The following is a 13,852-nucleotide window of genomic DNA, read 5'->3' as shown; positions in this document are numbered from 1 at the left end:
TCAGCTCTCCTTTAGTTGTTAGCTCGGATTTGTCTTGTTTTGGTTGAATATCTCGTGCTTGTATGATCATGTCGTCTTTTGCCCATCTTGTGGTCCGTTCGATTTTTAGCTCGTCGACCGGACTCATATTGTTTCACTTGGTCGATTTGCCGTACTCTTTCTAGACCATTGGATTCATTTAAGATTTCCCATCACATTTCTTATGTACAAATTTAGTTTCATGCTTCTCTTATTACTTAAAAGAGACATGATAAGAATAAGAGAATTTAATACAAAAATAAATCACATTTGATTTTAAATAATGATTCAATAATTGAACTCCCTTGATTTTCATGCATTTGTTTCTTATAAATAGGGCATGATGGGACTCCTCTTGCCTAATTTGCTTCGCATATTTCCTTTTTTGAGTTACCTAACTTTCGTGTGTTGTGATGAATAACATATCGAAACTCTTGAGTGGTGTTCCTAAAAAATATTCAATAAGTTTTGCCTTCAAATAATTGAAAAGATGGAACAACCCAAAAGGTGAAAGGAAGAAAAAAGTTGTCGTGAAGAAGAGGAAAGTGTTTGCACTCACTATTTCAGATCAGATAGGGGTTATTTGATTCACTACTCAAGACTAGGTGGAAGAGCATTCAACTGACCGACCTAACATCTAAACCGCTCGTTGAACTATCAGTTGTGATGCAAGACTCTCTGGCTGGGTAGGTCACTTAAATGGCTTATTGTATCTCCCACCATCTTCACCAGTGTGTCTTTGTGAAAGTGCTACAACGATCACAATATTTGAGTGGAATCAGCTTCTGCATAAGAGTGGCTTTGGTTTTATTTGTGCGATTTGACCTCACTTATAAAACATTATTATTTTACGATATTTCTTGGTGCAGATGACCTAAATTTGGCAACCCTGAATGATGATTTGGCTTTCTTTTGGCATAAACAAGAATCCGACAGGGGCCCTAGTGACAGCAGGTTAGGTGTCAGGAGAGGATAACTGGCTCTCGAGCATGGATGACACAGTTGATTGTCCATACGATGCTTCTGAGACACACAGTGAAGCAAATAATGAGCCCCAAAAAATTGTTGGATGTTTGGCTCGCCGCTTGGATGAAATTGAGAGTTTCTTCACTAGGTCAGCAAGGATCCAACTTGGCTAGGGGATGCACAAGTTGCTGGCTCGTGTGGAGAATGTGGAGAGGATGGAAGAAGTGGTGTAGAGTGTTCATCCGAAAGTATCAGATGTCTGGAAAAGATCCCTAATACTCCAAGCTCAAGTCGAGTTTGATTGGCTGAGAGTTTTAAGTCTTGAGCAATATATATATTTGTGTGTGCGTGTGTGTGTCGCGTACTCAGATCAGTTGGTCGGACATCTGCTTATCAGTTGTAAGTCCTTTTTGGTATGGGGTTCGATTCCCCCCATGAGGGATGTTCGGGGCTCGTATAATAGCCTCCGGTCATTCCTTAAAAAAAAAGAATATATATATACATATATATATATATAAGGAGAACAAGAAAGAATGAAATATATATATATGTATATATTTAAGAAAAAGGAGTTATCTATTGCTCCTTAGATGTTAAGAAAACAATTGAGTTACAAAACAAAAGGGTTAATCAAGACCCATGATGAGAGCCCGCGCCATGTGCGTAACTATTCGAGAATCCCGCGTCATGGGGGATCGAGCCTGTGACCTGAGGGGACTTATAGTGAACCCTGCCGACCAACAGGTCATGGCTTGCGGCGCGCGCGCGCACGCCCATATATATATACGTGCTCCACTTCTCGGCTCATTGGAGCGGCCTTCGGCGTAAGTCTCTCGGGTCTGGGGTTCGAATCCCGTGGCGCAGACCCTTTGGATCAATTAAAACACACCAGGTTTCGACCCAAATGGGGAAGCGTTATTTGGTGCCAATTGGGCCAAATAACGATTTCTTTTTGAAATTAATATATGTGTATATATATATATATATATAGACACACATATATATATTTGAAAGAAAATCGATATTTGGCAGTTGCCCAAATATTGATTTCCTATGTGCTTTTTAGCCTCAAGTTGAGAGCCCGCGTCATATGCCTAAAATTCCAAAGCCCCTCCGCCATGGTGAGATCAAATATATATACATATATATATGAAGGGAGATGTTCTTGAGATCACATTTCCTCTACCTTTTCCCTTCTTTTCTATTTTTCCCATTTTTCTGTTCTGTGCTTTGCTTTGATGGCTCCTTGATATTCTCCACTAGATTGATTCCTCTGAGCAACCATTCTTGAATGTCTTGAAGCAAAATTGATCTGCTGCAAAATACCCATGTCTTCGATGCTACAATCAAACTTCAAGTAGACAGATAACACAACCGAGGCACTCCTTTTTATGTTGATGATCTCTTGTTCTACAAAGATCAATTTCGATTTGCTTTCCAAGTTCCATTATGTTTAGAGTTTTGTTCCATCTTCTTTGACTATGGTATCATCCTAGACCAAAGGAAGCCATACTCTATCACACCCATCACGACTTTTGTCATATACTGTCGACAATTAGAAATCTCATGATTCGTCAACCTCTTCGTTCATATGTTCTCCTTTCGAGTTGGCCTGAATGGGTTTGTCCTGTTTTCTTTGGTCAACAAATTCCTACCATTGGGACTAGAGAACATAATGAAATACTACAAACCTCACTTATGTCTTCATTACTTAATGCATGGATGGCACATCTGAACAGTTTCATCTAGACAAGCCCCATAAAAGTGAAGCAAAAATTGTCAACCATAGTGTTATTGAAGGCCTCTAAAGTCAAGTGATAACAACTGTCTATCCACCAATACCTTGAGCTAGATTGTCAATCTGGTGTTACAGTTGGACGCCTTCATAGAGACAATTAAGGAATATTAGAAGGCCTCGGATGACTCGAGGTTGAAAGGGAGGCGATGGTGGTTTCTGAGGAGGCCAAGAAGAAGGTCATTCGATCGATCATCCTGAAACTATCAGAGTGGTGGGCCAACTGGTGACTAAGGTGGTTTTGGTTGCAGAAGGCTTAGAAGGTGTGGATTTTGTTTATTCTGCTTCTGATTCAACTTCTACTTTTCAAAGAGTTGCGACAGATGAGCTAATCATTATCGAGAGGATAAATTTTACAACACCCAACACTATTGAAGTATTAAGTGCCATCTTACCTCTCTAAGGTGGTAGGGACTCTTTTGCAGTTGAACATTGTCTCTTCATCCAAGAGCCGCTAGTCTCTCTTTTGGGTTAGTGCATCTCAAATGACGTCCAACTTCTAATCCTTCATCTCCCTGATTTGCCGGGCCAAGAACTCTCTCGTACACTTTATATTGTCAGTGTATTTGCTGTGGGGTTACTCTCCTTGGGCTACTCTTTTTCTTATTTATAGCATGATCCACACTCACATCATCTTTTAGGATGTTGAGTTCCGATTTATTTGTGAATCATGCTTAAGAAATAGAGCGTAAGTAAGGAAAGATAAATAGAGACAGAGATGAATGAATAGTAATCTGTCGTATTTTATTCATAAAATATTACCCTTAGTTATTGAGGAGAAGGTACAATAATGATATTGCAATTTTGCGTCTACTTTAAAGGGGATATGAGTTTATCATCCAACTATTTTCTGTCTCAATCTATTAAGCCTATTTTGCTTCGATTTGGAGAGATATGCTCGTTCAGTTGAACTTGGTCGGTGTTGGCCGACCCGTTGATCTAGTCAGAATATTGATCCTTAATAACCGGTGAGGAGTCTTCGTGCTCCTCTGGTATTGTTGGAGATACAAGAGAACCAGATCTTCTCTTAGAACAGTTCTAATGGAGGGTAGACTATTACATCAACTCGGCTTTTCTATAGTGGTCAGCTGAGACGTCATTTCTTTCTCACTTCTAGCCAAATAACATGTGCTTGTATCATCCTATTGTCTCTTGCCTATCTTGTGATTTCATCGATTTTTAGCCTTGTCAGCTCGACTCATATGACTTCGCTTTGTCGGTCACGTGGCCCTCAGGGTCCCTTGGTGGTGGGTCAAGTGGCCCTCATGATCCCTTGGTGGTGGTGGGTTAAGTGGCCCTCATGATCCCTCATGATCCATTAGCAGTGTCACCTTTTTGTTGTACGGAAAACTGTTGAGATTTAAGCATGCCTCCATACAAATTTACAGAGTGACGTGCTCGAATCTAAATGTCTATCCACACATATGAATAACCACACCTAATAATTTTCCCTGAAACTATAGGAGTATTAGAATTCTTGCCTCAAAATCCTATCTTGGATACTTTATTGGCCTTCCTCTCCACATGTAATGTCAAATATATTTATAGAAACTTAGAATTTTTTGTACTTGGGAGAGATATAATTATAAAACATATGTAATTGTGCACCTTGAAACAAAAGAAAAAGTTCGACATGGAACGTCATGCTATAGTTGACCAAACTCAAAAGCCCCTTTTAATGGAAATCATACAGCACATCCACATGGTGGAGGCCCATTGAGATGGCCCACTGCTTAGTAGAGTGGCCAATCATACCTTACGAGTGATTCTCATTGACTGAATAGAACCATCAACAGTTTAGATTAAGATCGAATCTATTTTGATTCTATTTTGATTCATAAAATATTTCCATGTGATGTATAGCTGAAATTGAAACTTGTAATTGTAAAAATTTCTAGCAAGGATCTCAAAGCAAACATAAGGCTAAAGACGACAACTAACCGCTCTATCGGGTCGGCAGACCCACGATATCAAAAGATTCAATCGACGTACTATGCTCATGATCCCAGCTACCCAAACTTCCTTCAGGGGCGCTCGATCACAACTAGTCTATCTACTCACTTTACCGCGGCATGAGCTCTCACCATGTAACAAGTTGCTCTGGTCGACCGAGCAGAATGAATCGATCTGCTAGTGACTTATATCAAACTTAAAAGATGATACAAATCTTGTATTAAATTAGTGCATTGACTGCATTAAGGGCAGTTATAAAAATTGTTGTCTTTTTTCGATAATCAAGGGCGATTTCCATAATCACTCCATTCATTCTGCAATTGTGTAAAAAAGCCTCATATAAATAGAAGGCTAAAGATGAATAAAGGGACTTTCCTCAGGACTCTTCTCTCAAAAATTCTTTGTCGGCCTCCTTTCTCTCCCCTAGTTTCCTTCTCTTGGCGCCAACTCTCGAGATTTGTTTTACTTGAAAGACAATTTAGGATTCAACGTTTAAATACTATTATTAGATTATCATCTTCCAGCCATCATCATCTGACAACATCCAATCGTTCATTATTGCTTGACTACAGAGGTCTTATTACTATCATCCAATTATCATTGTTTGAATATGATCTGTCAATCATTATTGTCTGATTACAATTACATAATTATCATTTTTCAATAATGATTTAATGTCCATCATTGAAAAAATATGATCACCTAACCATTATTAATAGAATATGATTTTTTAACTATCAATACGTAACTACAATCTCTAAACCATCATAATCTCACTTTATTGACACCAATCAATTTTATTACGTTTCATGTCTCATAAGATGATGTATGTTGTTGACGCTCACCACCAAATATAAAGATGATGCATGTTATTGATGTACCCCATGCTTGCAAGGCCGATCTACCTCATCAACACCAATGTCGATGCATGCTGACTTTATCGTTTGCCGTCATGAAAGCACTAATCTATACCATGACCAATAAGGTTGACATCAACTCCAACTTTCAACATCAAAACTAAAATCTGTCGGATTTTTCTGGTCTCCAATCATCTCCCCTCAAAGAAGAGCAACCAAACATACGACAAATAATCTCTTACACACAACTCCTATATCTCAAAACTCGTTGAACTTCCATCATGAAATTGATTCTACACAAACAATGTATGTTACCTTATATAAACGACTTGCTTAATTGTGAGAAATAGCATTATTTATCATTTATACACAAGTATAATAGTTTATGTTATCTTCCACCTACTACTGTGAATATTCAGGTACATAATATATGTAAAATTTAACCTCGTGAAATTCAGTAAAAAATGATTTTAAATTGGGGAATTTACATATATAGCACCCAATTCCTATGCATTTACATATGTCACACATAAGCACCATTCCTATGTATGAAAGAGTGGATTTCAGAATTGAATAGTTAAACCATTTCTGCCAACATAATTTAAAATCCATCGCCCAACGAAATTAAACCAGTTCTGCTTATAAGCCATCTCTGAATAGAACCACTAATTAGATTGTAGCGCAATTAATAGCATTTAATTACCGCATTTAATCTTGTTTAAGCCCTCACCCATTTAACAAACCCAAGACAATTCTAACAAGCAAACTTAATTACGCATATTAGTGGCTCTAATCTCTACTATTATCTGGTTTAATTTTTCCTAATAGCTATGAAGGGAAGAAGGAAAGAGCCATAACAGTCGGTGGGATCCAGCTCATTAGCCACAAATTAATAATTATAGTATGATTAAGTCAACATGTCATACTAATTGTTAATGTTGGCTTATTCATTAGTCATTCAACTTTAAGGAGAACAAATAAACAATAGAAATCCTACCAGGAGCCTGCTTTTTGCATTCCATGTGTATTGCACTAATCTTGATGAGGCTTCCAGCTAACTTTGTCCAGATGGGACTTATTATCCACCCATAATTTTATTAGCTCATGGAAATAAATAAATAGATAGTTGATGTGCAAATTGAAAAGATAACAAGTGAAGACAAACAAAAGGATAAGTTAGTGGGGGTTAGAAAGTGAGCGAGTGATAATTGTTCTTGCAACTTCAAGCTTTTATCCTTCTACTAGCATGATATATAATTTTTTTTTTTTTTTTCAAGTGGTGGCCTATTTTATAATTGAGTGGTCTAATTTGATGATGAAAAATCATTATATATTTGTTTATGATTCACCAGCCTAACATGCGGTTGATCTTAAAAGAGACACGCTCTATGTAATAATGTTGTTGTGAACGTTATATCTGTTGGGTGTTCGAAGAACTGGCGATTGTGGGTTTAATTCTGACATATAATGCCAAATTTTGTGTGTGAGATTGTTATGAATGGTGGGGTGAGATTGCATGATGAGATGTAATGTTGTAAGAAAAAAAAAAGAAGTTTAACCTAGCTACAGTAGTTCCTCTATAAATTTGAAATTGAAATAACATGTTAAATATTTATATTCTAATAGATTAGTGTCATTATCCTCTGATTTTAGACGCGATTTAGAAAAATATGCTAACATTTTATAATTTGCGGTGTGTTTTTCATCAAATAATAATTAAATCATCAAGTCATTTTTTTTCAGTTGACTCAAAATTAATTCATTTTTTCCTGAATCAGTTGGGCTACATCGTGCTCAACCTAAATTTTACAAGGTTTGACTAAAATTTTTAATGTTGGATTTTTGTTATGTTTAATATTAATACCTTTCACTTGTGGATTTTTGTTATGTTTAATATTAATACCTTTCACTTGTGGAATTTGTTAGAAGAAATGGATTTGATAGTTGGATGATACATAATTGAAGTATATTGTTGTTGAGATGTTGATAACAACATTGGGGACATAAAATGGTGGTGGCAGATTGTAGGGCTGCAGATTAGAAGTCGGGTATTCACTAAGCCATGGATTGTGATCCGTTTGAGGTTGTTGGTTGGAGTCTTGCTTGCTTATCAATCTTTGTGGAAGAGGTTGGGTTAAATCCACCAAGTACTTTTAGCATATCTAGTGTTGCGTATCGAAGCGAGACTCATTTTACATTGACCCATACGTAAGAGTTCAAATCAAATCTCGTTGTGATTGATTGTACTCTAACTAAGATAGAACCAAAATTGTGTGTTTCTAGGGTCAAGAGCTTGATTTGTCTCGTAAGTGAACTGTTACATTTTCTGAAGGTATTATTCATATAGAGTAAAAAGAAAATCATATCCATTAAATAGAAAAGGAATTTATTGATTCTAATGTGAAAATAAAGCATACAATACAATAATGCAAGATGTGAATACAATAATTATGAAAAAGAAAAAAAGAAAGCACTGAAAACGATAGATGTAACAACTAAGAAATGGAATTACAACAATGCAAACATGACTGAAAGCTGCATAATTAGAGTGCAGTTACTAAAGAACTTGCGAAGATTCTTCGCCTTGAAGGTTCGGGGTAGGGTCTTTTCTTCTAAACCCTTGAGCTTGAAGTTTCCTAACTTAATCATGTCAGCAATAACTTAAGGCCCCTCTCAGAGGGGGACAACTTGTTATGCTGTGAGCCATGACCAACTGCTTCGAGATTGCGTAAACCAAGATCTCCAATAAGGGTAGTTTGAGTTTTCACTCTTTGGTTGAAGTGGCAGACCACCCTTTGGTGATAGGAAGCAGTCCTAGGATGGGCCATACTATGTATTTTCATGAGGAGGTCCAGATGTTGTCAAAGCTTCTCCTCATTTTCATCTGAGTCAAGGGTCTGACCCCAATGTCTACCGAGATGACAGCCTCTGTGTCAAAGCATAAATTGTAAAGTGTCTCACCGATTTGAGAGTTTGTGATGTGTTTTGGTAAGCCTATAGAACGTTGTGAAGCCCTTCAAATCACTGCCCCAAAGTTTCTCGAGCTAAGCCTTTATCCCCTTGAGTTTGGTTTGATTTTTCACATTTGTTTGCCTGTTCAATTGAGGATATGCCATAGTTGTGTGTACTATTAAGAGGTGGAGATCCTTGCAAAAGAATATGAAGACCTTCCCAAAAAATTGAGTCCAGTTGTCGGTGTTAATCTTTGTATGGAGACCAAAGTGATAGACATTTTTTCTTTTAGACAAATTAACATTGGCTTTAGTAATATTGGCAAGTAGTTCAACTTCCACTCACTTTTTAAAGTAGTCAATAGATAAGATGATAAACTTAGGTTGTCTGGTGGCTATCAGGAATGATCTCATGATATCAACCCCTCATTGGGCAAAAAATCAGGGGCTTAAGAAGGACATGAGCTCTAATAAAGACATATGGGTAAGGTTGGAGCACTTGGAGCACAACTGGGAGTTTTTGCATTTTCGCATGAATTCCATGTTTTGGTTCTTTTTGTAAAAACTCAAAGTCGCCAACTTGCCTATCATCATTTAATTCCCTTTTTCATATAAATCTTTTCTTTCAAATCATGTGAATGATACATAGGATAAAGAAATCGAAAAACAAGAATGTACGATAATAATAAACAATCAAATTTTGAAAAAGAATGTGGAGAACATATGTACGATAAACCTCATGTGATAGGTCAAGTGTAGGTTCACACAAGATCGAATTGAGATAACTTGAATCGAATATTCACAAAAGAATACCAACATAAGATACCCAAACTAGCGAACCAAATATGTGTGTTTATCCTGGTTTAAGAGCACTCCAAAATGGACGTATCCCGTTTGTTTAATTACATCATGAGATGCCTAAGAATACTTTTAATTAAAGGAATTTTACTTACACTTGAATGATGACTAATAAAGGGTGTCACGGAGGAAAGTTATCTCATAGAAACTTCCCACTACCTTCAAATTTCTTGCTAAAGCATAGAATAGACAGTGAACATGCCAAATGGGTAGCGGCACATCAGCACACGGGGCTCGTGAAACAACCAGGTTTACTCATAGAGTGTAAATTATACTTCCAAGGCCTTGATTCAGATAAATCTGGAACCTTACAAATCCAATAAATACACAAAAAGAGAATTTGAACCAAAAAATATAGATTTAGAATGATCTAAACTCTTTGTTGGGGATGAAACCAAAAATAAAAGGGGCCAGTTGAAAGATATAATGATTTGGGTCATTAAAAAACTCAATAAAGGGCTTAAAAAAGTATATAATTTGAAATTTGATTTTAAGAACTTGAAAAGATTTGAAATTTTTGAAAGGATTTGAAGAATTTAAATAAAAGCAGAGACAAACCATGCCTAATGACAAACCATGCCTAATGAGTTTTGACGCCTGCCAAGAGTTTCCAACTTGAGAGCTTAGGGCATTCAACTATAGGAGTAACCATAGACCTCGTTTCTAAAAAGATGACCTCAAGTCCTTCTTGCTAAAAATTTATAAACGAGGAAATGGTGCAATGATGACATTACTTTTTTTTCATTGCTTTAAAGGGGTCAGTGCTATGATATTTTTGGTAACTTACATGTATAATTTGTTGTATAACTACTTTCTGGCTCAACCGGCTAGGTAAAATGTTGGCTTCAACTCGATAGGATCAGATCGACTGCCTGATCTTGATCAGTATGGGTTAGTTGGCTGATGTGGACGGGCTGTTGATCCTTAATCTTTGATGATTATAGAACTAGATCTTCTCTTGAATCGACTCTACTTGTGGGTAGGCTATCGTATTGGCTCGGATGAACTTTTATTCTCTAGTTGAATGGTTCGGGCTTGTATCCCCGTTCGTATTCTTGTCAATATCATGCTCGGTCAACTTTGGCTTTGTCAGCTCATATGACTTTACTCGATTGATTTGATGAGCCTAGTGATCTTTCTAGCAGTGGGCCAGCTTTTGTTGTATGTCTCCCTTCTGAATCGTTATATCTCTTTAAGATCAACACTATCACATTTTTGCCGTACAGGTGAATTTACTAAAGACTTCAAACAATTTTTAGGATTTAACCCTTTAAGGATATACTAAATCTAGATTTACTAAATCCATCTAATTTTAAATATCTTTAGTTTCCATACAACCCATAAACTAGAAGAGTAAAAATCTTCATGCTTTGAGTGAGAGTGACATCGAAAGAATGATAGAGGTGACCTAACATTCTACAATGCGTACAGTAATCAAGAACAAACTAATTCCACATGTTGCCAATATCCATGGTCACATTTACCAATCCACACCCTATCATGAAATTTAGTTGTAACAGCTCTTTCCACCAAAACTCTAGCCACAAAAGGCCTCACGTAATTGTAGGTAGAATAAAGAAATTTCATGTTATATAAATGAAGCTTCAAACCCAGGAATTTAATCCAAATTGAAACAATAGGAGATTCCTCTCTTGGATTAAATTCAGGGTCCATTTTAAGATCTTCATATAGGATTTTTCAATAAGTAAAACCTTTCTTGAAAACACAGACGTATAGTTTTCTTCACGCTCAAGTTTAATCATAAGATGCCTACCATTAAGAAAACCTAAACTCTATTTACCAGCAATTTTAATATCCAAAAAGAACTTCCTAATCACTTTCATTTTAGGGTGAGCAGAAGAAAATTTACCGACCAAAATAAACTTAAGCGGCTCCACCATAAAGTCAATATCATCTTGAAGAAAAATGGTCGGCATACCATTTTTCCAAGTAAATGTTTTGAGTAGACCTGAAGCAGAGCTATAAACCAATTGCTCCTTAAACGACAAAGCGAAGACAACATTATCCTGTTCATGAGACCTCTCAGCCACAATATCACGAAAAGAATGAGTGGTTTCACAAAAAAGTGAAATTCAACGAGGAAAAACGAAGAAAGAGACGATCACCAAAGGATTAGGTCAAGCTCAAAGACAACGGCGGAAGCTTAGCTCTCCATCTGGTTGTATTCTTGTCAAACTCATGCTCCGTCAACTTTGGCCCTGTCGGCTTGGCACATATAGCTTTACTCGATCACTTTAATTGGCCTTGTAATCTTCTAGCGACAGACCAGCTTTTCTTGTACGTCTCTGTTCTGAACCGTTCGATCTCTTTAAGATCAACGTTTTCTCATTTTTGTCAGACAAATAAATTTACTAAATACATTGTGAAACAATTTTTAGAATTTAAACCTTCAATAATTTACTAAATCTAGATTTACATAATTTACTAAATCCAACTAACTTTAAATATCTTTAGTTTCCATACAACCCCTAAACTAGACTAATAAAATCTTCGAACTTAGAGTGAGAGTGACATCAAAAGCCATGCACCCACTTCTTGCCCAGTTCACTCGGTTTTCTTAGCTCTAAACTATTCTCGGTCAAGCAAAGATAACAATTTCTCTCTCTGCTCTTAAAATATTTCAACCCAACATCATGGAAAACTATCATTTGTCCAAGGAAGAGAGTCAAGGAGTGCACTCAATTGATTCTTCAAACTGATGGGTTAGTCAGATGCCAATTCCAAATAAACAAAGCCCCAATATGACCTCACGACTCAAAAGTTTCCAAGATTGGAATCATTCATCCACAATTGCTTACAGCTTCTATTTATTAGAACTATATTGGCTGTCAAAAGTGTCAACGTCCACCCACTTGTAATAAAATAAAAACAAGAAAAAAAAACGAAGAAAGACACAATGGCTTTGATTGGAATCCATTAAGGATTGGAGAAGATAACCTTGTGTAGACTAACGGAGGAATCCATGCCCCAAGTCAATTTACCTACCCATTCGTGATGCCCACAGATCCCGACCCTAAATGGGCCTTGTCGGATTTGTTGGAATAAATGCGGTGGTGAGCCCCACCAATCACTAATTCAGCCCATTTAGTCAAGTCATGGGGGCCATTATTCTATTTAATGGCATTAACAAAGACTTGTCCCGCTTTGCTCAAAGTCTTCTGTTCGGAATTTTTTTTATATATCTCACCCCATGCCGCAAATCTAATGAATACTAAATTTAAATGAAATAGCAACCAAACTTGAAATAACAAAGTCACAAAAAGTATCCAATTTGCTTTACAAACAAAATATGGATGGATGGTTATGATGATATATAGAAATATTCATCATAATACGACACATATTATCTACATGTAATATTTTCTAAAAGAAAAAAAAAATCATTAAATCATTATAGTGGCAGGACAAATTTTGCTGACGTGTAAGTAACATATTTGACTTGAAAGTAGCTGACCCAGCAGCAATTAATTGTGGTATAGTTCTCCGGGCAAGGCAGAGACAGTTATGTAATAAATGATTCTATTTAACTTTCAACGGCTAAGTCATAAAGGATTGTTTTCAATTCAATAGCATGCGCCAGGCACGAAGGTCAACTAATCGGGTCCCACGGAGCCGAATATTTTGACTCGCTGACAAACGGATTCGAAACCACTATTAAATCCGACTCATAAATAAAGTGCAGCGTCCACGCGCGGACCGACAACGAAACCGGTTCGGTCAAATTAGTTCAAATGAATTTCTCATTTCTTTTACCCATCTTGTTTCTATTTTACAGATCGGCCCCCTCGGGAGAGGGAAATTGATAAAAACTAGTAAATAAAAAGGCCTAATAGAAAATAAAAGAAAGTATGAGAGAGGAAAGTGGGAACAGACTACATAGGCGGAACGGACGGTGGGGAGAGAGGAGGAGAAAAACGGGCGGCTCAGATCTCGCGGTGGGAGTCGAACACGATTGCATCGGACGGCTGGGAGTGGCGGTGCTCCCCCTCGTAGGTGACGATTAGCATAGCGGGATCGTCAGGCGCACGCTCAACGTGCTTCCTGGCCGGACAACCACGCAGGCTGCTGCACTTGTAGTAGCCTCTGCGAGCAAGAATACACAGAATTAGGGTTAGGATTTTGGTTTTGGTGGCGATGCCACGGCATGGATTTGAATCGGACGGTTAAATTTACCTCGGGTATGGAGAGCCCTTGATCGGCTTCTGACCATACTTTCGCCATGAGTATTCGTCCGGCGGGATATCCGCCATTTTTGAGCTGATGGCAGGAACCCGAATCGTCCTCTTCACGCGATTCTTTCTGCAGAAATTAGACGAGGTTAGCGTGGAAGCTTTTACAACGCTCTCGGGAGGAAGTTATATGTGCTTTTTCATGGGGATTTAGCTGCTTACCGGCGCTTGGAACAGTGGCAGCGGCCGCCGTTAGCGGCGGAC

General features: G+C 37.5%; 1 protein-coding gene across 1 annotated transcript in view; it reads right to left on the bottom strand.

The window, feature by feature from the left end:
* Window positions 1-13,180: 13,180 nt before the first annotated feature.
* LOC110023560 (WRKY transcription factor WRKY51-like) overlaps window positions 13,181-13,852 on the bottom strand; it is a gene marked incomplete in the record, with an annotated part of 1,477 nt that continues 805 nt past the window's right edge. The window contains 3 exon segments of the mRNA XM_020723039.1: window positions 13,181-13,502; window positions 13,593-13,718; window positions 13,811-13,849. Coding sequence (XP_020578698.1) covers window positions 13,343-13,502; window positions 13,593-13,718; window positions 13,811-13,849 — 325 coding nt within the window.

The sequence above is a fragment of the Phalaenopsis equestris genome, unplaced genomic scaffold, assembly GCF_001263595.1.
Source record: "Phalaenopsis equestris unplaced genomic scaffold, ASM126359v1 Scaffold000224, whole genome shotgun sequence".
Classification (NCBI taxonomy): domain Eukaryota; kingdom Viridiplantae; phylum Streptophyta; class Magnoliopsida; order Asparagales; family Orchidaceae; genus Phalaenopsis; species Phalaenopsis equestris.
Note: the sequence above shows the minus strand (reverse complement) of the source record. Positions and strands in the feature narration are given on the sequence as shown.